The sequence below is a fragment of the Mus pahari genome, chromosome 18 (genome assembly GCF_900095145.1).
Source record: "Mus pahari chromosome 18, PAHARI_EIJ_v1.1, whole genome shotgun sequence".
Classification (NCBI taxonomy): Eukaryota; Metazoa; Chordata; class Mammalia; order Rodentia; family Muridae; genus Mus; species Mus pahari.
The window spans coordinates 44,487,400-44,514,273 of NC_034607.1; the positions used below are offsets into that span (position 1 = coordinate 44,487,400).

The 26,874-nt window shown below is 46.7% G+C and overlaps 1 protein-coding gene across 2 annotated transcripts in view; it reads left to right on the forward strand.

Moving 5' to 3' along the window:
• Positions 1-26,874, forward strand: part of Vit (vitrin) — a 120,800-nt gene that overhangs the window by 91,964 nt on the left and 1,962 nt on the right. For both annotated transcript variants that reach the window (XM_021217930.1, XM_021217931.1), the window contains 5 exons: positions 1,511-1,573; positions 5,082-5,229; positions 20,655-20,758; positions 23,766-23,992; positions 25,947-26,460. In XM_021217930.1, the coding sequence (XP_021073589.1) occupies positions 1,511-1,573; positions 5,082-5,229; positions 20,655-20,758; positions 23,766-23,992; positions 25,947-26,460 (1,056 nt within the window). The remainder of the gene's footprint in view (positions 1-1,510; positions 1,574-5,081; positions 5,230-20,654; positions 20,759-23,765; positions 23,993-25,946; positions 26,461-26,874) is intronic.

Sequence of the window (26,874 nt, forward strand, 5' to 3'; positions counted from 1 at the left end):
TGTGTGTGTGTGTGTGTGTGTGTGTGTGTGTGTGTGTGTGTGTGTGTGTGTGTGTGTGTAACTCAATACCACATTCAATATTTGACCCTCTAACAAAGCCTTCCAAGCAAGGTCAGACAGGAATACGAAAGCCCAACCTCTGAACTTAGTGCTAAGTACACACACACACACACACACACACACACACACACGCACACACGCACACACACACTATAGAGCATTGAGACATGTCCTTGAAAAGCTGAGAAATACCGTTGAACACCCAAAACAGTATTTCCAAATGATGTGAGGAGGTATGGGGAGCTGGCTGACCTTTAACAGGAAAATGAAATCACAGAGAGAGACAGAGACAGAGACAGAGACAGACACAGACACAGACACAGACACAGACACAGACAGACATACAGAGAGACAGAGACAGAGACAGAGACAGAGACAGACACAGACAGACACAGACACAGACACAGACAGACACACAGAGAGACAGAGACAGAGACACAGAGACACAGAGAGACACAGACAGAGACAGACACACAGAGAGACAGAGACAGACACACAGAGACAGAGAGACAGAGAAAGAGAGACAGAGAGACAGAGAGAGACAGAAGCAGACACAGAGAGAGAAAGACAAAGAGAGAAAGAGACAGACACAGAGAGAGACAGAGAGAAGAGACACACAGACAGACAGACACAGAAACAGACAGACAGAGACAGACAGACACACACACACACACACAGACACAGAGAGAGAGAGAGAGAGAGAGAGAGAGAGCCCACTGCAGTTCAGAGCAGAAACTGATCCCCATACCTAGGAGACCTGTTTCCTGCACGTTTGTTGCCTCTGAGAAACCCGCTGGTCACAGCCATCCTAAGAGACCCGTGCTTATTGTCACCCTCTGTGTGCATAGCCCTAACAAGCTGCCCCACCCCTGCCTACCTGAACCCCACCCTCACACAACCTCTCCAAGCATGACCACTGTGTGTCTCTGCCTCCAGCCTTAAGGTGCTGGGGGCGAGAGGCCGTCTTCCCTGTCCTACTTGGACTGTGTCCCCCTCCGGTACACACACAACTTTTTCCAGATCGCCCTCACACGTCTAACTCATCTTTGTTTAGTGCCTATATCACCAAAAGGTGGCCAAGGACCCCTATGTGCTGAGCATAGGAAAGCTTTGCATGAGCCAGGCCCCTGTTTCCTGACCTCGAATTTTTCAGAATTTTAGAGAATGAGAATTTATACCTACACGTCCGTAACGTTTTCATACAAATAAACCAGAACTCAGATAGAACCAGTTAAAACGAAAGCGGAACAGGGCCCCCTGAAGACCCAGCAGCACCCTTGGGCAGGCTGTCGGTACTTATGTTTCTCAGGATGGGTCCGGGGTAGAGAAGAGGCAGCTAGAAGCCAAGCCCCAGAGCTGGGTATGAATGTCCGCTCTGTCCCGTTCTCTGGGGTAAAGCCAGGTGCTTCCTATGCCTGGAAATCACAGCAGCTTTTGCTTCTCTTTCCAGGATTTGTGCCAAAAGAAGAACTCAGCACACAATCTTCGGAGCCAGTGTCGCAGGGAGATCCAAGTGAGTTAACTGAAGAGCCGGGGACCTGGGGTGGTTTGAACATCTCTCTCCAATGCGTACTGACTTTCACTCAGACCCACCTCATTCCTACTGCACATCTATTGAGCTTCCACCTTCTGACCCTTTGTTCTAAGGAAAATGGAGAGCTTTTGAAGGATTTAAAGTATATGTGTGAGGGGTAGAGGATCAAGGGTTTTGGGTTTGTTTTTTTTTAAGTCACTATGGCAACAGGGTGAAGAATGGGAAGGGATGTGGGGGCAGGAAGGGTGGATGAAAAGAACTGACAGGCTGATCGTCAGGGGTGGAGTACCATGGGAGTAAGAGAAGCCGGGCCTTGGAGTTAACCAGAAATTAGAGAAATCGGTAGAGTCAAGAAATATAGAAAAGGAAAAAATCTATAAGTTTGGAGTGGGGCAAGAGATGGGTCAGTTAAAGATGACATCTTCAGGACTCTGGAGACCACTCAGCTGTCAAAGGCTTTTGTTGCAAAGCCTAACGGCCTGGGTTCTACCCACGGTGTTCCCACTGGTCGTCCTCTGAGCTACACACTGTGCCATGGCATATTCATGACCTCCCACACACGTACTCAGTAAACGCATAGGTCTAATTCACACTGTAAAAAAAAAAAAATGACTTGTGCAACTAGATAAATGTCACTGTGGTGAGGAACACAGGTTGGACCAGGGTTGGGGACAAGAAGGCTGTCTACGCCTGTCATTTGCAGTGAGATATTCAGTCCAATAGCAAGATCTAATACTTGGACGTGATGGGACGGTTCAGTCAGAAATTCAGAGTCAGGGAAGAAGATGACAGTGAATATACATATTCTGTCGTTCTTCGTCAAATTAAAGAGAAGAAAAGAATGTTAAATGGGAATTAAAATGCTTTAAAAAAAAACATCTAGAGTTGGAAGATGAACTGTGGTTCAAAGCTGAGACTCTGTTATGTAGCTGGTAAACGGAATGTAGATTAAGGTTGAAACCAAACAGAAGGCGCACATATGATGAGCCTCGCTAGGCAGGGGAGAAAACACCTGCGAGTATCACAAAGGAGGGACTGGGGAGAGAAGGAACACAAAGAAGTGTAGTCCCTTCCAACATAACAAAGAAAGCACCTACAAATCGTCCTAAAGCTGCCACCAGCCAGCTGAAACCAAGGTAGAGACAGAGCATCCATCCCAGACCCACTGACTGGTTCTGTAGCCATAGTTACCAGTGGTCCTTGAGAGTGGCTCGCAGGTTATTTTGTGGGAACCTCCTAACACCTGTGACCCGTGCGTGCCTCCGATAGATATCATCCAAAGTTACAAACCATGGACCTGATGTGTTCTATAGCCCAAAGCATGAGCTCATCTATAGAACTGCGTCCCGGAGAGCTGTATCACAGAATTAAGAAAAGCAGTACATTAATTCCTTGAGACACCACATCTGACCTTTCATCTCCATCCGGAACCTTTCTTGTGGCCATAAATAAGACACCAATACTGAACACCTCCTGGCACGATTCCACCCATTAATACTGACGTCAATCTCACATCAGTCTGCTGCTGTCTTTCCACAGAAGAAACCCTCTGGGTCTTAGCCTGTATGTGCCATAAGATAGAAACCTAGTCATTAAGATGTCCTGGGAGTTTAGAGGCAGGGGTTTTGCTCAGTAATAGAGTGTTGGCCTAGGAAGTGCAACAAGGCCTTGTGTTTGGTTCCAGCGATGAAAAAAAAAAAAAAAAAAAATCCTGGGAAGGGTTACAAAGGAGACTTCTGTGTCAGCCGTCAGCCGTCAGGCCAGAGAGCCAAGAGAACTAAGCGGATAAATTGCTTGCTTCAAAACTGAACACGTTGTTCCTGAACATAGTTCAAGATGTAAAAAATGAGCAAAGTGTCCTTGAAGAACCCAAACGGATGCTACTAAATCCACGTACTGTTATCGCTGAAAATAAATGAAAAGGGGAAACCCCGTTATCCCCTCCTAGAATCGATTTTCCTCTATCTTAAAAGGCAATATTGAACTAATCTGCGGGCGTTTAGGAGGAAAACCTTTGTTCAGGAGTGCTTCTCAAACTTAGGGGTCATATTTAAAGGCAAATCTGATTTTCTATATTTGAGTGGATCCCGGGAGTTCGTATTTCCCACACCCCGTTGGTGTTGGTGGACCGAAAACCCTGAAGAACACTACTGCCACCTGCTGGCTATAATTCGCATTGCAAAGCAAGGCCTAGACAAACAAGCATTGACCATTAGAGAAAGGCTTTACAGCAGCTCTCCCTGTCTTCCGCTTCACCTCTGTCTTTAGTGGAATCTTTAAACCACATTTGGATTTCGCTCATTTCCTGAAATCTCCACCTCAGGGGTTATGCTTGGATGTAGACACCATGGGAGAAAGCCAGCTGGACAAGGAAGACTAGAAGGCACTTGTAGACTTGGGGTAAAAAGCTCTGAGATTTGCTGAAGATGGAGTTGAGGCAGACAAGCATCCTGTGGTCTCCTCCAAACCTCCTCCCGTTTTAATAGCCGTATCAGCCCGTTCTCGGGTTCAACTTTTTCTCCACGAATCTGCATCACCACTCCTCAATAATTACCTCTAACCAATTTTGCTTCAAACTTTGTCAACTCAGAAACATTTAGTACTTTCAACAGCCCTTCCTTGCCTATAGCGCTTTAGTTAATGGGGGACAGGCAACACCAGCCCCAAGGAAGCTGTGCGCAGCTTAGGGACATGTACGCAGTTCCTTCCATGCCCACAAGGGGGTGCTGGCCACTGGGTGCTCTTGGATGCTGTAGCTCAAAATTCCTTACTCTCCTGTGTCCCTTGGAAGGGTTTCTGAAATACTCTTGTCTTCCAAAAGCATCGATGCAGTAATCCATTCTTCATTTTTTAAATTAATGTTAAGGTAATACGGACTCCAATAAGTGTGTCAGCCCAGCAGTAAACAGTCAGTTTTCCCATACTGAGTCAGTCGGTCGGTACCACTGCAGAGGACGACATCCAACACGGATTTGCTAGCAGTGTAGCATTCGTTGAAAGGTTGAAGCTAGCCTTCAGTCCCACCTTCCCCCCCTCAGCTCTCACTGTCCTCCTGCGCGGCAGATACAACTTACCCCTGGTTTTTCTTTTCCGAGATCTGGATTACCCGTCATCAATTGCGATCTAAAAATAGTAAATGGAAAATTCTAGAAATAAATAACCCCCAAAGTTTTATTAGTTATTATAGTATATTATCATAATTATTCTGCCTTGTTATTAGTTATTGCTACTCTGTTAGTGTGTGTAACTTATAAATTAAGTTTTATATATAGTCTAAAATATAATACATATTCATATACATTTAATTCATACCAGTGAATGCATATTACATATAAACATTGCCCACATATGTGAAAACAACTAAATTACATCATTTAATTCATTTTTTTTCTATATATTCCCCTGAGTGGAAGCACGGAGAGACAAGATGATTAGGTAGGAGCACTCAGAGTCAAGTGGAATCACAGAATCCTTTTCTGTCCCTTAGACTGCAAAATTGACTTGTCATTCTTAATTGATGGGAGCACCAGCATCGGCAAGCGCCGTTTCCAGATCCAGAAGCAGTTCCTAGTGGACGTCGTCCAGGCTCTTGACATCGGCCCTGCCGGTCCCCTCGTGGGTGTTGTTCAGTACGGGTAAGTGCAGCTCGTGCTGAGCCCCACTATCCCTGCACCCCTAGCTGCAAGCCACACTGTATCTTGAAGCACTGATTCATTCTCTTCTCTAATGCAATTGTAAAAACATGGATGCAATCCAGCTGCCGTCGAGGACATGTGAGCCTTCCCAAAGGGAGGAAAAGGTTCATAATACATGCTTGAATGAAAGCCATTGCACTCCTGTGATTGCTACAGACAGTATTCGTTGGTGGGGATTAAGAGTACTGGGTACAAGCCACGAATAAACTGGTTAGGCTATCACCAGGGTTTTTTTTTTTTATCTCTAGACAAAGAAAACTAAATTCCCTTTAGCCTTGACTGTGAAGACGTTTGTTTGGGAGACCTGGGTAAGATGCTAGCGGCCACAGTGGTTTAGGTTGTACAGTCTCTTTCCCCCAAACAATCTTGCACTTTCCAAAGTATATTGATGAAGTCCACAGTGACAGGAAAGCCCCAGGGCACAGGAGAGAGGACAAAATGCGCATACGTCTCCATTTGTACACACATTTCAAACAGGCAGTCTGATCAACAGCTACAAATGCTAGCCATAAAGGGGATTTGGTTACCCATGGTGCTTTTCCTCCACACATACCTGTAGGCAACCCGCGCTCTCGCAACCCAAGCTCCAGTGACAGCATGATGACTATTCCTTATGAATAAAAATAAGCATCCCAGTGCTCCAACCCCTCCCCCATACTTCTCCCAGCTGGTGAGCACCCCGAGGGCTAACCAGAGCGGTGCATTAGTTACAGTTGAGGTAGGAAGGCCTTAGCGGGTATTTGGGTTGCTAGAAACATGCTAGTTACTCTACTTTGAGTTACGAGAAAAATAAGTAAAAACGCTTTCTTCATCAAATAACTTATAATGTGTTTATTTCCAGAATTAACTTTGAAAACATTTGTTCCCCTCTTCTATTTCTGTCACACAAAAAAAAAAATTAGTAGTTTGGCTAACTGGCACTTATAAATAGTTAAGAGTCAATTATAAATAACGAAACACTTGCGAATGCCCAATCCGTGTTTATGACCTATTGTGTGGTTTTGACTTGAAATCTAGAAGAAAAAAGAAAAATGTGGCTTTTGGTGGTTATTGTTTTCTTGTTCTTCAAATGTCAACCTGTTTTCATTCTTATGTTACTTCTTAAGACAGTGAATGCACAACAAGCCCGCCTATAAAAAAGCACACATAAGTATTTAGTGCCAGATGTCCGAGTCAATTTTACTGGAGGATTCAAAGCTTGCTGTGTTATCTTGCATCAAAAATAGCTGATTTAAAAGCTTGCATGTACCTGGGTTTCTGGTGTGATAGGAAAACAAGGTGATGGGTATGTCAAGGGAAAAGAAGAATGACGGAAGAGGTGTTGTGTGCCAACGAGAATGAGGATTAAATAGTGTCTTAGCTAGGGTTTTACTGCTGTGAACAGACACCACGACCAAGGCAAGTCTTATAAAGGACAACATTTAATTGGGGCTGGCTTACAGGTTCAGAGGCTCAGTCCATTATCATCAAGGCAGGAGCAGGGCAGTGTCCAAGCAGGCATGGTGCAGGAGGAGCTGAGAGTTCTATAGCTTCATCTGAAGGCTGCTAGCAGAATACTGGCTTCCAGGCAGCTAGGATGAGGGTCTTAAAGCCCACACCCACAGTGACACACCCACTCCAACTGGGCCACACCTTCTAATAGTGCCACTCCCTGGGCCGAGCAAATACAAACCACCACAAATAGTAAATGTGGCAGGGAAGCAAAAGCTATAGGGTCCCTCGACCCCCGTGGCAGTTCAAATGTGGCCTCTGAGTGTATGTGTCAGCAGTTTAACTCTCAGAGCAATGGTGATGTGAGGTGGGGACAGCCAGGGGTACCTAGCAACGGATGCATTAGGGACGGCCAGGGATACATAGTGATAATGTGCTGGGGATGGCCAGGGTTAACGTTAGACGCACGCCAGAATCAAGGGACCAGCTTAATTATCAAGAAGGTGGGTTTGTTATGAAAATGGCTTTGGTCCTTCTTGCCTGTGCTGTCTCTTACCCTCCGACTTCTGCAGAGGGGTGGTGTATCACTAAACCCTCCCCAGAAATGGCGTCTTCAACCTCCAGAAACAGAAGAAATAAAATTAATTTCCCTAATAAAATACCCCACCTGTAGACACAAAGGGAGCGCGGCCCCTCCCCCAGTTCTCTCCTCCGTTTCCCTGACATGACTGACCTCCGTTTGGAAGAAAGCCTTCAAGGCCTTGCTTTCCAATCCACTTTCAAACATATGCTCCAGTGTCTGCCTTTTCTCCAACTGTATTAATTTTAATTTAAAGCATTTAGGGCAGATGTGCGTCTGTCCCTCCGTTTTATGCTCCTATAAACTAATCTGTCATCTCTGCCTTGCCTGTAGCAGGGTGGGAGGGAAGCACTGTGAACCGGCCGACAGGCGACAGGGGATCTGAATTCTGACCTTAGCCCCGCTGGAGGACCTTACGTAATCACTTAACCTCTCCGTGTAAGTGCTGACACCTGTAAAATATGGGGTCAACTGATGATTTATTAGGGCTCCGCCAGCCGCCTTGGCATTGTATAATTCAACGGCTGGCTCAGAAGAAAGCCAATAAACAGACATTGGGCTAACAGGCCAGCAAGCTGCTTCCTCTTGCTCACGGCCCCAGATTGCAGGGTGGCCTGACAAGGCCAAAAGGAGTCCCCGCTATCCAGCTGAAATTGCTTTTTATTGAAGGCGCGCAGCGGTCCTGCCTCGCCATCTCTCCTCGGTCCTTTCATCACTAAATGGTATTAGCACTGGCAGAGGAGGGGAGTGGGGTGGGAGAGACAGGACGGACAGGAGTCTAGCTTCTGGGTTCAGGTCTGTGGGGCTGAGCAGGGAATGTCGCGAGTGTCGGGTGGGAACCCGACTCCTCTCTCGGCCTTGGGGGGGGGGGGGGGGCGGGGTTCTCACCAGATCCGATTGCCTTCTGTGTGAGTCAGGGATCGCCAGAGGAACAGAACCGATAGGCGATATGATTATCCGAATGGGTTTATTTGATTGGCTCACACAATTAGAGCCCAGATAGTCCCACAGAAACTGCCTGCAGACGGGGACGAGCCAAGGGAGTCAGTAGCTGACTGGGCCAGGAAGCTGAAGAAAGCAATGACAGTCTGAGCCTCCATCTGAGACTTCCCAGAGAGCTGCTGGTTCGAGTCCACAGCAAACACTGAAGAAGCTGCCATGCACGGGCGGCAGCGGAATAAAACAAGCACAGGGCTCACCCCAGCCCCCTCCTCCCGCTTTACATTTTTACTGATTATTTATTTATTATTTGTGTGTGTGTGTGTGTGTGTGTGTGTGTGTGTGTGTGTGTGTGTGTGTGGAAAGAGAGAGAATATGCAATCACACGCGTGTGGAAGTCAGAAGACAACTCAAAAGAGGTGCTCCTCAATTCTTCCGCCATGGCCCTAGGGAATAAATCTTGGTTGCCAGACTTGCATGGCAAGCAGCTTACATATCTAGGAGTTGGGCCTTGGTTTCTCTGTTCTCCTACCCCCTCTCAACCCCCAGACTGTCCCACGCCAACAGTAACATCTACACCCTGGGTGGCTCTTCCTCAGTCTGTTTATAATCCACATACTGAAGTTCTCTGGATGCACTGTCTGTCGAGACGCACCTAGACATATACCGAGCATATTGCTAGGTACCTGCACTCCCACATGGAGATAAAATCATCCTTTTGCATTAGAGTCACGGAGCCGAAAGACTCCTGGTATTACCTTGCTGTGGTGTGGTCTCCAGGCTCTGCCCAGAGATGCCTACCCCATCAAGAACAGCCGTAGAGAGGAGGGAGCGGAGGATGAGAAGGACCTGAGGAGACCCGGTGACGAACCATCTCCATCTCTCAGGCGTCCACCTTCATTTCCACTGTTGCTGCCCCCCCCCCACACACACACACACAGCTTCGAGAGTTCCTGGGACAGCTAACTCAGAATTCAGACTTTGAAGTTTAGACTACAAGAATTCAATTAAGTACTTCAAAGTCCTGTGCCAAGTAGTAGCAGGAAATAAGAAAAGCCCGAGATGTATATAAAGTTGTGAAATGCAACGCGATGGATTCTTCAGGAGCTCTAACTGAGTCTATGGGGACACAGACCAAGCCCACAGGTAGCTTAGTGAAGTGTCAAGGTGTGTTCACAAGACTGAGGAATCCCTGGTCACTCGCTGAGTCTCTCTTGGGCTCTTGTCTGTTCTATTCTCTTAGAGACCAACATTCTCTAGCAGGTCTCTCTCCCCTCTTCCCTGCCGGCACAGCTCATAACCCATAATCATGACATCCTGTCAGCCACCGTGGCTGCCTCTCACCATGGGCACGTGCCTCCAACAGAACAGGTGACATTAGGTACAGACTCAGACACACCGTGCGTCTTTCCTTGAAGTGCCCAAGCATGGGAAGAGGGCAACTATCAGACAGGTTAATCCTTCAAATGTCAAACAGAATCGACTCCAAAGGCAGGCTGTTGCTCATGCACTAGAAAAGCAGTTTACAGTCGATGCTTTCCACCAGTCCAAAGGCAGAGAGTCGGTGCTGGAACCCAAGGTCACAGATCAAGGCCCCATCTTGCACACGCATTCTAAAGTTAAAACTATACGATCAATAGGCGTGTGTGGTTGCACTTAATATCAAGGGGTACACAAACAGAGGAAAACACTGCCAGAGCTTGTTGTTATTAGGTAAATTCTAGCTGTCAGCGTGACTGTAAAGAGCATACAGGTCTAACTGCCCCCCTAGAACATCCACAGGTGTTAACTGCCCCCTAGAACACCTACAGGTCTAACTGCCCCCTAGATCATCCACAAGTCCTACTGCCCCCCCCCAGAACACCCACAGATGCTAACTGCCCCCTGGATTTCAGATTTTTTTTTTTCACTTCAGCCCTGTAAGTGGAAGAGAACTGTGCATTTTCTCTTGACCTTCATTGCCAACTCCAGGACATCGAAATAAGAAACTCTGCTCCTTTGTCCTTAGGTTTACGACACTATCTCCTTTGTAAGCTGTGACTTGTGCTACACCTCCTATATTTTCTTGCTTTTCATCCCTGCGATTTTCAGCCTTGAAGACTTGCAGTCACATACAGAGGAGCAGTAGGCATGCTGGAGCCGGCTGCGGATCAGTGGCGCCACCTATCTGCAGACAGTCAGAGTGGAGGGAGGAGGTAAAGGCTGCATTGTAAGTGTAGCAGAGTCATGGCCCTATCAGCTATCCACAGGCAAATGTCTGAGGGCTGTAAACCGAAGAGACCTTGAGGACATAATTAGACAGAGATGATCTCCTAGCTGACCCGATGTGACAAATCTGTAAAGCAGAGGACTTTTCCTAGCTGTTGTCCACCAAGGACACCTGCTGGAAGACTACAAAGATGCCTGTTGCAGGCTTTGAGAACAGAGGAGGAAAGGGTCCTGAGCAAGGTACATGGGTATTCTCCTGAAGATGTGCATCCTGGCAGCGCCTTCAGCTCTGGGCTCCAGAACTTGGGAACTGTGAACCCGATGTGTATTGTTTAGACCATGCATTTTCAGCACTGAAGCACGCAAGCTTCCAGGAACTACCAGAACCCTAACACAGTAAACTGCCTGTCACCTCCCTAGCTGACTCTCTGTGCCTCTTGAAAAGGCCCCACTAAGACACTTGCTTCTCTCAGAGAGACAGGCAGACAAGCCGTGTAAGCTCCAGTCCTTAGAAAGACTGAGTCTTCAAGCTCGGCGACCTGAAATCGCAACACCCGAAGGAACATTGGGGTCCACAGCGTAAAAGTTTTGTCACACAAAAATGAGGACCCTACTTCCTATCCCAAAAACCCATGTGCAAATCTAGACAGGGCAGCATGCATTTGCGATGGTAGTGTGGCTACAGGGAGATGGGAAACAGAAAGGATAATTCAGGAAACTCCTGGGCCAGCTAGAACCCGGCATGTACAGTGCAGAACTCACTCTGTGCCTCAAAACAAGGTAGAAGGCAAAGACTGACAGGAGAGGTTGTCCTCTGACGTCTACACATGTCCTATGTAAATGCTTATCCCTACTTACACACATGCACATCCATATTCCATATGCATGCATCATATACCACACACAGGCACACACACATATGTACATACATGATAAGAGAGAGGGAATTTTTAAAAAGAATCTTGGGCTTTTTCTTCTCTCTGTGTGAGGTCTAATCTTAACTGTCAACTTGCCTACACTGGAAATGAACTGGGACCCAAGCTACTGGGTGGCCTGGCGAGACATTGTCTTGATGAGATCATTAGAAGCAGGAAGACTCTTCTTAAACCTGGGCCACACACTCTGGTACCAACTCCAAATAGAAGGACATGGGAGACAGAAACTTTGCCCTTTGCCTGCTTGCCTTCACTCATGCTGGCAAGTTCATCTATCCTGTTGCTGTGACTAGTGTCAACCATGTTCTTTATGATTTCGATGTAAACTGAAGGCCAGTTCTCCAGGAATCTCCAGGGCTCTTAACACCACCATATTAGGGCTACTGAAACATCCAGCTTCATGGATGGAACAACTTCCAGATTCTCAGCCTTTCCATTTTCAGACAGACAACCAATGTGGACTACCCTAGACCACATCCTGTTAGCCAGTCTAATAAATCTCATATATATATATATATATATATATGTGTGTGTGTGTGTGTGTGTGTGTGTGTGTTATATTCATGTGTATATTATATTGTGTATATAATATATAGTATATACAATATATATACTTTAATGTATTTGCTAGAAATATATTGTATCAACTATATTAATAGATAGTATAGTGTATACTATATGTTTTATATATTAAAAGGGAGTTTATTAGACCAGCTCATATAGTATACATATACTATATATTATATACTATATTACATATAATATATATTCGTTCTACTCAGTTCTGTTCCTTTAGATAACCCTAATACTCTCCTGTGCAGGTCTCTTGAGGCACATACAAAACAACCACACTTGGCTTTGCCGGTGATCTCTGTGGCTCCTATCACACATTGGCTGCTCCTCTGAGACCACCCTCCCTCTTGAAAAATGGACAGCCATCTTGGTGCACATTAGGACCATTTAGGGAGTCATAAAAATTCTGATGCCCGTGCCAAGCATCAGTTCTATGAAATCACGATTTCTACATGTGGAGCCAAGACATCACTAGCTTCTCATGCAACCAGAGCGGGGGGGGGGGGGGGAGTAAGATGATCCCTACAGCTGGTGCTGCCAAGTGAATCCTATGTTACTGACCACGCGGCTCCTCCTAGGTGACCTATCACAGGCCTGTGGGGCTCCATCCCACTCCTCTCTTTCTCTTCCCTTCTCTAGATTGCTCTCTTTTAAGACTTAGTTTTATTTTTAATTGTGTGTATGCATGTGCTTATCTGGGGCTATGTGAGTATGTGGAGGCCAGAAGAGGGCGTCAGAGCCAGAGTAATAGGTGTGAGCTGCTGGACCTGAGCCCCTGGAACTGACTTCCCGTCCTCTGCAAGAGTAATGCACCCTCCCCACCACTGAGACACATCTCCAGCTCCCCTTCTCTACACTTCTGTTGACTCTTCTCCCTTCCTCCTCACTGGCAACTGTGTTGCTTATGTTCTGGGTTTTTTTTTTAAGTATTCACTAAGACTCTGCTACTTAGGGATCCACACAGACACAGTCTCAGACCTCAGGCTGCTTCCCCAGCAGCACATCTACATCTCATTCCAAGGTGACCAGAGCCGTGTGAGCTTGGGAAGCTATGCTGCCTAGATAGTCCAGCGCTGACCTGGGGAGGCCCCCAGTGTGGTGCCAGAGTGACATCTGCTGTGCCGGTTACTTCTGGAGGGATTCCCAGGTCAGCAGATGGAATGTCCCATTTTTTTCCAATGTGATGCTATGTCCTCCTCTTTCTCCCTCTCAGGGTGTCCAGATGCCACTGCACACTGGACTGGAACAGGCAGGATCCTGGTGTGTGTGCAGGGGAGGGGAGGCCTGGGGTTCTGCCAATCTTCAATGAAATAGCTCTTTGACACGATCTTACCTTGTGCATATACCTTTATTAGGGGTGGGATATATATATATATATATATATATATATATATATATATATATATATATATATATATATTGGAAAAATGAGTGAGCATATCCAGGGAGAACAAAGGTCATTGGCTGAAGGCTAAGGTACTGAGATGCCTCATTAACATGGGTAGGCATTCCAGGAATCTCATGTGCAGGACTATGTGACATTCCTCAGATGGGGTCCAGGAGAAGGCAAAACCCTCACTGACAAAGGGAGTCTGCCATTTTCTCACCAAGCTCAGGGCTGTCCAGTGATTTCAGACTTCAACCTTAGTGGCAGGGTTTCCATACACTCCAGCAGAGAGTGGTTAAGATGGGTTTATTTTCTTCTCTTTGGATAATACTGCTATTAATTGCATAAAAACTCAATTCTGGAAGACTCTATTCCACCCTCTCTGATGCTAGGACATCAAAAGACCAGTGTCCTTTGTTATACAAAGTCCCTCAACCGATTGGCCCAGGACACATGCACTAAAGCTGGCAGCACCTTCTCTAGTGAAGCTCAGAGCTGTTGAGGAGTTGGAGCAGGAGTCATTTTCGATATGAGCCCTCCAGGGGTAAGCTGGTCACCTTCCCTGTACCACCAGCATGTTCCCTCTTCCAGATCTCACAGGGGTGCTTCATTTCATTAACCAAGTCCACACCTTCCCTATTTCAGCCCACAACGAAAATTAAACAGCTAAATATAGATAATTTTGCCTAATTAGAGGGAACAGTTTTTTAAAAATCCTTGCTGGAGGAAATACAATTGACTAGTATTTCTGTACTGACAAAACAAATTATGTTGAGAAGTTCAGTCATTTGTTGACAGGGTTCGGAGGTAGACCAGTAGGCTCTGGGCTATCAACAGAACAGTAGGGTTAAGACCTTAACAGAAGTCCTCCAAATTCCAGGACCTCCTGAATCTCCCTGGGAATGAATCACTAGACTCTTTACTGTAGAAACTCCCAGGCTCGTGTTTGATTTTTTCGTGTTTGATTTATCTGGAAGATATGTCAAGTAACCCACATGGCTTAGCAAATGTAGACAGTGAGTTTTAGCATCAAGGAAGTAGGACTCAACCTACCTGCTTCCTGATGCAAACCCTTCAGAGAAACCATGGGTCCTCGACCTCACACAGGTATCCTCGCTTCCAAAACCTGCTCCCAACAGCCATTAGCTATTGTGCAAATCAGCCCTTCCTATACAAGGAAAATGTCTTGGCTCTGCGTTACTTTCTTTGTATTAAGCCTAGTTCTTTTTCCAAATGTAGAACAATTTTGTTTTGTCCTTAAACTGTAAACCTCTTTATTTTCTCTCTTGTTTTCAAATTATATCTCTAATCCTGCTGAGGCAGAAAATGTGGTTTCATTTCATGAGAACTTGTAATAAAATTAAAAATTCAAAGATTGCCTATGCAAAAATATCACGGTCATAATCTTTTAAATGTTACTTTTCCCTGTTTTCTATTTTCATAACAAAATACTTGAAGGTTGTTAATTTATAAGGAAGATAATTTTATTTAGCTCACATTTCCAGAGGCTTGAGTGTGTTACCAAATCTGCCTAACTCTGGTGAGGAGCTTGGGGGGGGGGGTGTTACAAGGGACAGAGGTGCATGCGAGACACATTCTGAAGAACTATGGAGAGGTTGCCAGGTTCCTCATAACAACCCATTCTTGTGAGAACCAATCCAGTCCCTAAAGGTCTGCATTAATTCCTTCCAAAGATAGTTTTCTCAGTACGTAGATACCATTCACTGGGGTCACATCTGACACCTACCTATCTTGGAGATTCTGCCATGTCAACACCATGACTCAGAAGACCAAACCCCCAATATATGAACTGTTTAGGAGAAATAGCATCTACACCACGGTGGCCCCGTCTGAAAAATAACCAGGTAACTGTCAGGCAGCCAACCTATGCATCCTAGAAAAGAACAAACACACCCATGTGTGTCTATACTCTATCCTAACAGTCGCCATAAGCTTACTGGTTAACAATCCATTCATTTCTTTGATTTAATCAGAACAAAATTTGGTAAGCATTATTGTTTACCATATACTAAGCCATTCTGTCCTGTGACTTTGAAAAGAAATATTAATATAAGATTTATCTAAGTGGTTTGATTACAAGTTCCAGGAAGACCCTTGGCAAACCAGTTCCGTGTCTTTGCCCATAATCATAATCACCATCAATTCAACTATTGGGAAGGGTTTCAGAGGTCCCATATCCAACCTTTGAACCACTGAGAAAGATATGTGATAGATTTTTCTTCTCTTTAGGACTCCACGGTCTAGCTAAGGAGGAAATATTTTTAAAGAAATGATATTAAATAAAATGAAAAGCATCTTTCATCAAGTGTATGAGTAGCTGGGCTATGTGCCTCTAAGGACCAATCTATGTGTGATGTGTAAATGCTTGGTGTGGTGCAGGAAGGTGGAGACAGGTGGAGCTCTGAGGCAGGGTGCTCTACCACACAGACAATGAGCCAAGGAAGAAGACAGCTGGGCCTTTCCTCCCCTCATGGGTGTGTTCCCCAGTGTGTATTCCCTCTTCCGTGCTAAGCACTAGGAATCCAAAGTCAGGGCAATCACCTGCTCTTGGGTTACAGCTGAACCTCAGGTTTTGTGTATCTACTTATCTGCAGATTGGCTGACTCACCAAAATGCACCTTCATTTTAAAACCACATTAGTAGGCTTTCACAATCGTTTCTGGTAATATGCTGAGGTGGGGGTAGAAGGAGTATTTAGTTACCTGACTAAACACAGTTGAATGAGGTAACAGATGGCCTTACTGTCTCTGCTCTTTCCTGGAGTCATTTTAATAGTTAATTTATAGCAGTGTGTGTGTGTGTGTGTGTGTGTGTGTGTGTGTGTGTGTGTGTGTACATAAGCACATTTTGCTTTGAGACTGTTATTTTAAAAGTAAAAAGGAAGCTAACATGAAGCTCACAGGAACATGTTTGCCAGGTAAGCCCATGTGGGCATAAGTCATTTGCATATAAGCACATGTGAGCATAAGTCACTTGCATGTAAGCACAGGTGGCCATGAGTCACCTGCGCTAAGTACAGGCGGGCATGAGTTGCCTACAGATAAGCATAGGTGAGCATAATTTACCCACAGTTAAGACTAGGAGGGCATGAGTCACCTGCAGGTAGCACAGGTGGGCATGAGTTACGCACGGGTTAAGACGAATGGGCAAGAGTAACATTTGGTTGTGGACTGCATGTTCATGAGTCAGTAGTTTGGTCCTTTGGGAAAAGGAGAGGAAATGTGTGGATCTGGAGGTGAGTGTACTCCAGACAGTGCTGAAGAAACGTCTTCAGTGTGATGAAGGTGTGAACTAGGAACAAGTCTGCGTTCACAGACTCTTGAGAGAGGAGCTGATTGAAAACCAAACAGAAGGGCTAGGCGTGGTGGCGCACACCTTAAATCACAGAGACTGGCAGGCAGAGGTAGGTGGGCGGATCCCAGTGAGCTCAAGGCCAGTCTGGTCTGCATTGAGTTTCAGGCTAGCTTGGGCTACATAATGTGAGACTCTACCTAAAAAGAAAACAAAGAACCAGGAAAGGAGATGGGCTGTGATTAAGTGGGAGGACACTAGTCCTAGTGTCGTTTCTGTGGCCGGGATAGAAACCTCTGGCAAAAAAGCAACTTAGGAGAAAACAGATGTATTCCAGCCAGTAATTCCTTGTTGGAGTACTAAGGAGAAGTCAAGGCAATAATTCAGGACAGCTCAACACAGCCAAGGGCAACAAGACAATAGATGGAGGGTATTGTGCCCTTCATTTTTCGGCTGGCCCTTGGTCACATCAGTTAAGGTGACCAAGACAATCACACATAGACCTACTCAGAGGCCAACCCAATATAGACAACCTTCACTGAGGTTCTCTTCCCAGGATCTTCTAGGTTGTATCAAGCCAACAATTAGCGGTTATCACAGTGCATGAATACAGCCTGAGTCCACCCCAGAAGAGGACAGACTCATGAACTGCATTGCTGTGAGGCTAAAAGTCAAAGACGTGTAAGTCACATCGCGCGCCCATGAGGAAATGCTCAACATTTTTAGCTACTGTTTTATTTATCTCACTCTCTTCAAAGGCATGTTCCCAGCGACCTTATTCCTCTCACGGCCTCAGAGTTTTTTACTACCTCCTAAGAATGCCAGTCTCAACACATGAGCCTTTGAGAGACGGTCCAGATCCAAATAGAACCTTAGTCGTTCAGTCAGGAGACCAAAGTCTGAAAGCTGAGTGAGACTAGGAAGCGTGGAAGAGCTATGAGAGACGGATAAGAGGGAGGTCTGACTGGATGTGGCATTTGGTGAGAATGCTAAGCACTGGATCGCTCAGGAATACAGATATCAAGGAATACAGGAGAGGAGTGGAGTTGAACAGAGCAGACTGGAAGGAGAAACGCCTTCAATGTGGGAACTACCGAATCTGAGTACCCTCTGATGGAGATACGAGAGAGCCATTGCATGTATACCTGAGGTTCAAGAGAGGGAACTTGCCGCTGTGTGCTGACAAGTAGAGATGGTGTCCACGATGGGAAACCCAGAATGTGCGGAAGTGGGACAAGAAATGTTTATTTGGTACTGTTCACTGGGGGCCTTTATGTGCCATGCACTATGTGATATGCTATGAATTAGAGAGAGAGTTGAGTCAGCTAGGGCTGAGGGTGAAGGAAGGATAAAAAACATGAAAAGAGGAAACAGAAAGACTACTCACTCGAACATAGGAAATCCTAAAAATGAATGCATAAATAAATAGGAGAAAAGGAGAGTTAATTGGTACATTGTAATTAAATCACAAATGTTTCGAAAACCAAAATATGAAGTCTAACAATAGGAGTACTTATTTTTTTCTTCGCATGATAAAACAACTAATCTTTGAAGTGGATATCTCATAGTTCTGGGGTTCAAGGGCAGGGACAGCAGCATCAACTCAGGTCCGGTAGGATCTCTCAGAAGACTGAAAGAGCACAAGCCAGTGGGCCATCACATTGCCAGTCAATGTGTCAGAGAGCAATTCAAAATTCAACCTCACTCTTGTGATGGCTCACTGGAGTTCAAGGCTCCCACCACGGGCACCACAATCCCTTCCAAGTGACCTCAGCATGTCTCACTAGACCTACACTCATCAAGGTCTTGCGATCCCTTACTACTGACACCTTGGGGACTAACCTCCCAAGATATAAACCCAAAATAATACTCAACGCACAACAAGGAGCTTCATTCATGCACTCATTCACTCACTCACTCATTCATTCATTCTTGATGCTGGGGATTGAAGCCAGAGCCTAACCCACACTAACCAGGCACGAGCTAACTTGGATGCTGTGGGTCAAACCCTGAGCCTTGCACTTGCTCAGCACATTCTCCACCACTGCTCCACACCCCTGAGGATTTCTGAACAGAGCAGTCCTACAGGCAGAGTTAGAACAGAAGGAAGAACCCTCTGGCAGATGCTACTGCCGGCCGGCACTGCCACAGCTAATAGAATCTCATAATAGAATCAGGAATAAAAGTTAAGTCGGGCAGAACTGCTGGGACATGATGGATGGGGACACGGGAGCATTATGTGAACAAGTGCCGGGTTTGAGGTCAGTGACTGGAGGCAAAAACAGCACTTACTGAACTGCTGTGAAGGTAGCGGCCCCTTGAGCTTGCTAACACCTGCCACACCACACGGATAAGCACACCTTCTGGGTATAGCTAAGATCAGCTTGAGACAGTGAAGAAGGTTGGAAATAGGAAAGGGAGAGGGATGGGAAGGAATCAGAGAAGGGTTCCTTCGTCTGAAGTCCTGAGGACTGGTTACTCCCCGGCGGACCACACTGCAGTCCCAAGATCCTGCTAAGAACACACCTTAGAGTTCTCACCCCAAACTGTCCAAGTAGCTACTCAGTGCTGGAAAAGCTTTTACAAGACCCCCCCCCCCTTGAGGACTTGGTTCCACAGCCTGTCCTGGCTCTGTAGTGTGCCATCTCCCTTGATCTTGGAAATTCAAGGTGACAGCATGTTTGAACCAAGCCAGGGCACTTTGGAAGCACGCAGCCCTCTGTGGCTGCATAAGATGTGTGTGCACCAAGGGGGTCTGCTCTGCCTATGGTTGAGTGTCAGTGGCTCCAGAGACATGTCCTTGCCTGCACGGTGACTAGGGGTGCACACATCTGACACAAACTTTACCCCTCTGGTACTCCCCCACACCCTCTGCTTGACAGTTTCAAGCCTGTTCTTGTTGCTCTCCCACGCGTGCATACTCGTCTCTAGGGAAGGGTCCTTATTCTGTCTCCCCGGTGAAATCACTCCAGATCTGTCCCAGCTGTCTCTTTTCAGTCTTCAGGGAGATGTCTTTGACCTTCCGGTGATATTTTACTCCTGTCACCTACTTGCAGGAGTCACAAGATGAGATGGGTACAGTGTTCTTCCTGACACCACTGTTCATAATTGGTTCCAGTGCTAGGGGCCACCCAGGGCATGACTAACAGCTGAGACTCTCTGGTTACCCAGGGCATGGCTAACAGCTGAGACCTTTCCTGCAGAGGGTCTAATCAAGAGACATCGAGAACTCACTGCTCCCCTTCCTATGGTAGAATCCCACTGGACATTAGCAGTGTGACTGTTTTTGATGATTTTTTTTTTTAATCTCTGTAAAGAAGCTGGAACCCAAAGACTTAAATGACTTCTCAAGATTACACAGGTAGACTGAAAGATCCTGGGAATGGAGACACCATTGTCCTGACTCATGTTCTCTCCGATGACCCCCACCAAGCTAGTCTGCGTTTCCAATCGAATGTTCACGCCGTGGCCCTAATGAAGCCAACGGATCACAAAACCAACCCAAAAGTCATGAATATGGGAAACGAAGCAGTAAAGGTGGAAGGGGGTGTAGGTGGCAGTCAGGGGGGATGGGAGGAAGATAAGAGGTTAGCGGAGGGAAGATGGTTAGAACACAACATATGCACATGTGCATGTAAGGTGTTGTCGAGCCACAAAACCAAGAAAAGAAGGGGCAATTCTGTCACCGGGGAACTAAAGAGAGCTTTTCTGCTCTAAGAAAAAGCCAAAAGATCACAGAGGCATCATGTGGCACAGCCAAAAGTAGAACTCGGCCTTCCAAGCCTGTCCCCAGAGCAGCCTGCTGTCCCTACCTTGCCCGTGGAGGACCCCAGGCTCCCTCGTCTCAGTACCTTGTCCTCTGTGGAGCACTTCGTGAACACTGTGTTGGGCGTTGTCACAGCACCCAGTTTTGTTTGCCTGTGAAGGAACCCACTGTGATCTCTGCCTTCCGCCAGAGGGAATAACTTCCCAGCTAACTTTCATTTCTTGTTCTCTTTAGAGACAATCCTGCTACCCAGTTTAACCTCAAAACTCACATGAATTCTCAAGATCTGAAGACAGCTATAGAGAAAATTACCCAGAGAGGAGGCCTTTCTAACGTAGGTATGTGACCCAGATTCGAGTAATTCTTCCTGGTTACCATGGTGCACCTTCAATGTGGCTGTCTTATAATATTCTATATTGGAGGAGGTGGAAAAAAATAACCTGTCAAGAAATGACATACAGCCTCTGTATCTTTCCTAATGTATTACCATAGATTCAGGTACAAAATGGTCAGAACGTTTGTGCCTCCGACTTCCTACCCATCTGGTTCTCTAGTTGCAGCCACATCCCTCAGGCCTAGAAGGACAGCTATTGTGACTACTCCATGGCTGGCCTATAAGCTGCCAACTAGTTACTACCAAATTTTTGTCACCAGTTCTACTCAAGAGGTCCTTTAGGAGGTTCTTGTTCCCATCAAAGTCGTAGTGGTGACTTTGTGGAGAGGGGAGTCCCGTGTTTGAAAATGAGTCTTCTATGGTGTTTGAACCTAAGGAGGGGTGGACGCCACTAAAAGTCCAAAATCTCGTCCTCCGTGGGACAGCTCCAGAAGTCCCATTTTGCCTGTTTAAGCAGAGGAGGATGGGCAAGAAGGGATGTCCCCACACCAGCCATGCCCAAAGACTGGAAGCCAGGCTGTGTGTGCTTCACGGAACTTCCACCTCTGTAAGACCAAAGAAATTCAAGTGCAAGCTACAGTAGTTTGGCAGTGAGCAGAATGAAATTCCACAGAGCATCCTTGTAGTTACAGAGCATCTGTTCCCTCCCTCTTGTTATCTCCGTAGTGACCAGAACATTAATATTTGGCAAATGCAAAATCTTTCACCACAGTGCAATGCTAAATAACTATTGCCAAGCCACCACATCCAATTCCATTAAATCCACATTACCTGCGTTGTAAGCCCGATAGAAGGGATTGCATATTTCTGTCCAATTTATCACATACACAAGCACATTCTCAATGAGAAAACCCTGGCAAAGCATTTGGCTCCCCTGACAGGGTCAGAGAAGTATCCTAACCCAGTTGGCGTACATGGTCAGAGCGTGATATGTTCTCACTCTGCCTCTGCAGCATGCCGGAGTTTGGTAAACACGGTCTACGTAACCGAAGCACATGGAGATTTGGTCTGTGGGGGAGCATGGCAAAAACTAAGGAAGCCAGGGGAACTGGAGTGTTCAAAATGACCTCTCAAGGTGTAGTGCTGAATAAGGGACAGTTAGGGCACAGTTACCTCTTCCAAGACCAGAAAACCAGCTTTCAAATTCTGTCAACAAGGCCTTTCCATGAACCTGCTCCATCCAGAGTGTTGCCATGGTGACAGCTCACTGATCCAGCACCATGCCCTACACTCCCCATTCACATACACACACACACACACACACACACACACACACACGCACGCACGCACGCGCGTGCACACACACACACGCACGCACGCACGCGCGTGCACACACACACACACACACACACACACAGCAAGCTCCACCCTTAACACCTCAACACCATCAAAACTACCAACCAATCCCAGTGCAGAGACTCCAAATATGCCACAGTCTGGTCAGCAGAAGTAGCAGAAACAAACTCACAGTCCCTGCTTGGCTCTCATCTTCTAAGCCTGGATCAAACGCATCAGCTTAGGGAACTAAGATGAAAGCCGGAAGCATGAGGCACAAAGGACTGTGGGTAATGCAGCTTTCAGGTCTCAGCGTCTTGTTTCCAGGTGAATGTGTGCTAAGCTCTGATTCGCTCTGGCCTCCATATTTAAGATTGACGGGGTCACGTGAAATCCTACACACGTTGCTACGGGTGCTTAATATTGTGCTGGGGAGACTGCTGGGGGACTTTGAGCCTTGAATTCTCCACAGCCATGGGATCCCATTAACAACGGGGTCTCTGCAGCCAGTTCACAAGGTTGTCTGAGATGCTGCTCTAGCAACTTTAAAGGTAACCTGTTGCCTTCAATTGACAAGGGAACCGCCCAGGGGAGTCAGGATGCTGACCAAACCCAGATGAGCGAGAGTGAAATTAGGTTAATTCTAAAGTCTAAACAAGGCAAATTGAACTGTAACTGAAATGAGAACCTATTTGGGAGTCTCCTAGAAACTGTGGCCTCTTACATATTCAGATAGACAAAAACTCCCTTCAGGGGATACACACACACACACACACACACACACACACACATCTCATACACACTAGGATCCAGAGACTCTAAGTTAAGAGCTATGATCTATATGCAGCCATGCTAACTCAAAAGCAGCCAATCATCTTGGTGCTCAGAAGGACCTAGGACATCCAGCAATAAAATTAGGAAAGTTCTTCGAAACTGGGCCAGTAGGTTGACCCAGTTGTCCTGAGACTCTTGCGCAGTGTGAAATACACACATGAGAAAAGCATGCCAGAGACTCCACTATTCCTCATGGCCGTGGCACTCGGACCCAGATGGAGAGCACTGTTGGTCTGGAACTGTAAGCCCCAGGACCGAGAGTGATCCACAGAGCTGACTTGTCACAGCTAGGGCTTGAACCCAGCCTGTTCATTCCTAGGAGGTACATCCCACCCACAGCCAGCCAGACCTGTGTTCTTGGTCTGGGACTGGAGAAAGGGCCCCTCACTCAACAGCTGGAACACTGGGCCCACTCAGGCTGATAAGAGCCTGATACCCAGGCAGGAAAGGGGCCCCTTTGATCTCATGGAAGTCTTTCTCCCCTGCTTGCTAGACCCCAAAACTTTCTCTTTCTAAACAAGAGACAATTAGAAGTTCTGGGTTTAAAAATTAAGTTGAGGAGAGACTATGACAATTGTACAACATGCTGAATACATTTACTGCTACTGCATTATACATATTAAAAAAGTGATATATATGTATATATATATATCCACATATATACATGCATACATATATATGTATCCACATATATACATATATATATATATCCACATACATATATTCACACAACTTGAGACTGAATGAGTATACTTTTCTAGACCTCTTTGTGCCGCTGTAAACTGTTCTTATATTCATAATTGCCACTATTGTTTCAAGCACACATTTTCTTCTTCTTCCAGGCCGCGCCATCTCCTTTGTAACCAAGAACTTCTTTTCCAAAGCCAATGGGAACAGGGGTGGTGCTCCCAATGTGGCTGTGGTCCTGGTGGATGGCTGGCCCACAGACAAAGTGGAAGAGGTGTCACGAGTTGCCAGGGAGTCGGGGATCAACGTTTTCTTCATCACCGTCGAAGGGGCTGCTGAGAGGGAGAAGCAGCAGGTGGTGGAGCCCAGTTTTGCCAGCAAGGTACATAATCATCCAGTGATGGGGCATCCAGTCTGGAGAGCCACTCTGGCGCAAAAGCCTCTGTGCTCTGGAGGTACCATAACCATCCAGGGATGGGGCATCCAGTCCGGGGAGCCACTCCAGCGCAGAAGCTGCTGTGCCCTGGAGCGTTCTCATGGCCTAAGAGCTACTTTCTGGGGCCTTGGAATGTCCATGAAACTTGCAGGCACGTAGTGGGGCCTCCCCTGGGGAACCTGGATTTGTCCTTTCAAAGTCAAACTTTATTGTCACTTCAGAGCCAGCAGCTTGCAGAGGGCAAGAGCAGTGTCCCCAAACTGTGACTTAAACCTCCCCTGTCCCTCTCACAGCATTAGAGGACCCCAGCCAGGCAGACTTTACACACACACACACACACACACATGGGCTTGTATATATGTATGTGTACACTACACACACAAACACACATATGCTACAAGTGAATCCAATACATCTGGCAAACAAAACAAAGGAATTCTGACACTTCCCAGATCGGAACGGTCATGTTCCCCGGCCACTCCTGGAAGGCCCAAGAGCAGTGGCATCCCAGAATTACTCCGGGATACCCACTTCACAGCTCTCGTTCTCTGCTGTTATCCAGGCCCGAACCATCCCAAGGCCTAAGATAGCACCGTGTCACTGGCTCATTCCCTTTTTGAGTCTCCCCAGTTTACTCTGAAGCCCCCTGACAGACCCCTGGGGTCCTTGATCCAAATGTTTCGCCATTACCTGTCGCAGCGGGGGGGGCCCTTCAGTGAGGGTCAACCTCCCTTCCTGGTCAACTTGCTGTGACCTCCACATACACACTGTGTTTCTGCCAAACCGTGTCCCATCCACAGTCAGGGCCACCGCTGTCTTCTGCTGTGACTTTACACAGGTGATATGTGGGATCCCTTCTCTCCACCCACTAGCCAGAACTCAGCTCTGTCCCAGCATTCATCTACCTAGGCTGTGAAAGGTTTCATGAACCCCATTTAGGTGTCTACAAATCAATAAAAAAAAATATTTCCCTGGTAAAACTTAAGTTATTTCCTGCTTAAAACAGTTTTGTCATTCTACAAGTTCATTTGTAGCCATCAAGTCTGACCTTGTCAGATCCCCAGAGACTAGTAAGATGGAGGAGTGATGACCCACTTTGGGGACATGTGCCTAGTCACTTCTGAGAACATCTAACCAACTTGCTCAGGGGTTATTTGCCATTCTCTTCCATTATTTTTTTTTTTTTCTAGAACAAGCTTGGACACAGACAAAGAAACGCTCATTTGCCTAGAGGCAGGGTTGTGTGGCAGGCAGAACTTGGAGTTTACTGGCAGATAAAGCTGGCATTCCAGTTCCCAGGGACTCAAAGATGTCCCTTCACAGCTGGCCCTTTATTCCCTGATGAGGGGAGGGGCTCATGTCATAGGATGAGAGTGGGAACCACATAAAAGACTGTAGGGGCATCTAGTGTGACTCCAACACAGGTGTCCCCTCAGCAAGTCTGAATCCCTTCAGGCAGATTAAGGGGTTGTCCTGGAAACACCCCTGTTTGTGTATCAGAACAATAGCTTTATGTGATGGTTGGTAGCCACCAAGCTACAATGTAACTGGTTTCCAGCACAAAAAAGTTGAGAAGCCAATGGAGGTATAAATATAACGCTAAAAGCCAACACTGCACATCTCCTTGTGAATGTGTTCATTAGACCATTTTCTACTGAGACAGGGACCCAGCCTGGGGGGGGGGGGGCGGAGGAGGAGGAGAGTGTGTCCACATGTTGTTACTGGAGGGGTCTTGACTTCAGTGGTACCCAGACAGGAAACTGGAAGAGAGACCGTCTACTCTGAAGTCTAATACAGGAAGTAGGGTTCTGAAAAGCCTGCCTGGTGGTGAGGGGTCTAGGTGGCAGGCTGAAGGACTTGATTTCTGATCCGGATTAGATCCCTCCTTCCTCTCTTCCAGGCAGTGTGCAGAACAAACGGGTACTACTCCTTCAATGTGCAGAGCTGGCTCAGCCTTCACAAGACCGTGCAGCCCCTGGTGAAGCGAGTCTGCGACACGGACCGCCTAGCCTGCAGCAAGACCTGTTTAAACTCTGCGGACGTAGGCTTTGTCATCGATGGGTCCAGCAGCGTGGGGACAAGCAACTTCCGCACGGTCCTGCAGTTCGTGGCCAACCTCAGCAAGGAGTTTGAGATTTCAGAAACTGACACACGCGTCGGGGCCGTGCAGTACACCTACGAGCAGCGGCTCGAATTTGGGTTCGATAAGTACAACAGCAAAGCCGACATCCTCAGTGCCATCAGGAGGGTGGGGTACTGGAGCGGAGGCACCAGCACAGGGGCTGCCATCCAGTATGCCCTCGAACAGCTCTTCAAGAAGTCCAAACCGAACAAGAGGAAGGTAATGATCCTTATCACCGACGGCAGGTCTTACGATGATGTGCGGATCCCAGCCATGGCTGCCTACCAGAAAGGTGAGCATTCCTACTATAAACGTGGGCCCAGAAGCATCTCTTGAAAGCGGAGGGGACCCGTGTCCTTGGTGCATAGGGAGGATCTGCCCTTTTATGTATTGCTTCTGTCTATGACTTAAAATATCCGCAGGGAACTGGAGGGGTTGCTCACTGGTTAGAAACTTGCTATTCTTGCAGAGAACCTGGTTTCCATTCCCAGAACCACATGGTGACTCACAACCATCTGAAACTCCAGTCCTAGAGGGATTTGGCGCCCTCTTCTGGTCTCTGTGGGCACCTTACATGCATGTATGCACATAGAGACCAAACATCTTTTCTCTCTTCTTCTTCTTCTTCTTCTTCTTCTTCTTCTTCTTCTTCTTCTTCTTCTTCTTCTTCTTCTTCTTCTTCTTCTTCTTCTTCTTCTTCTTCTTC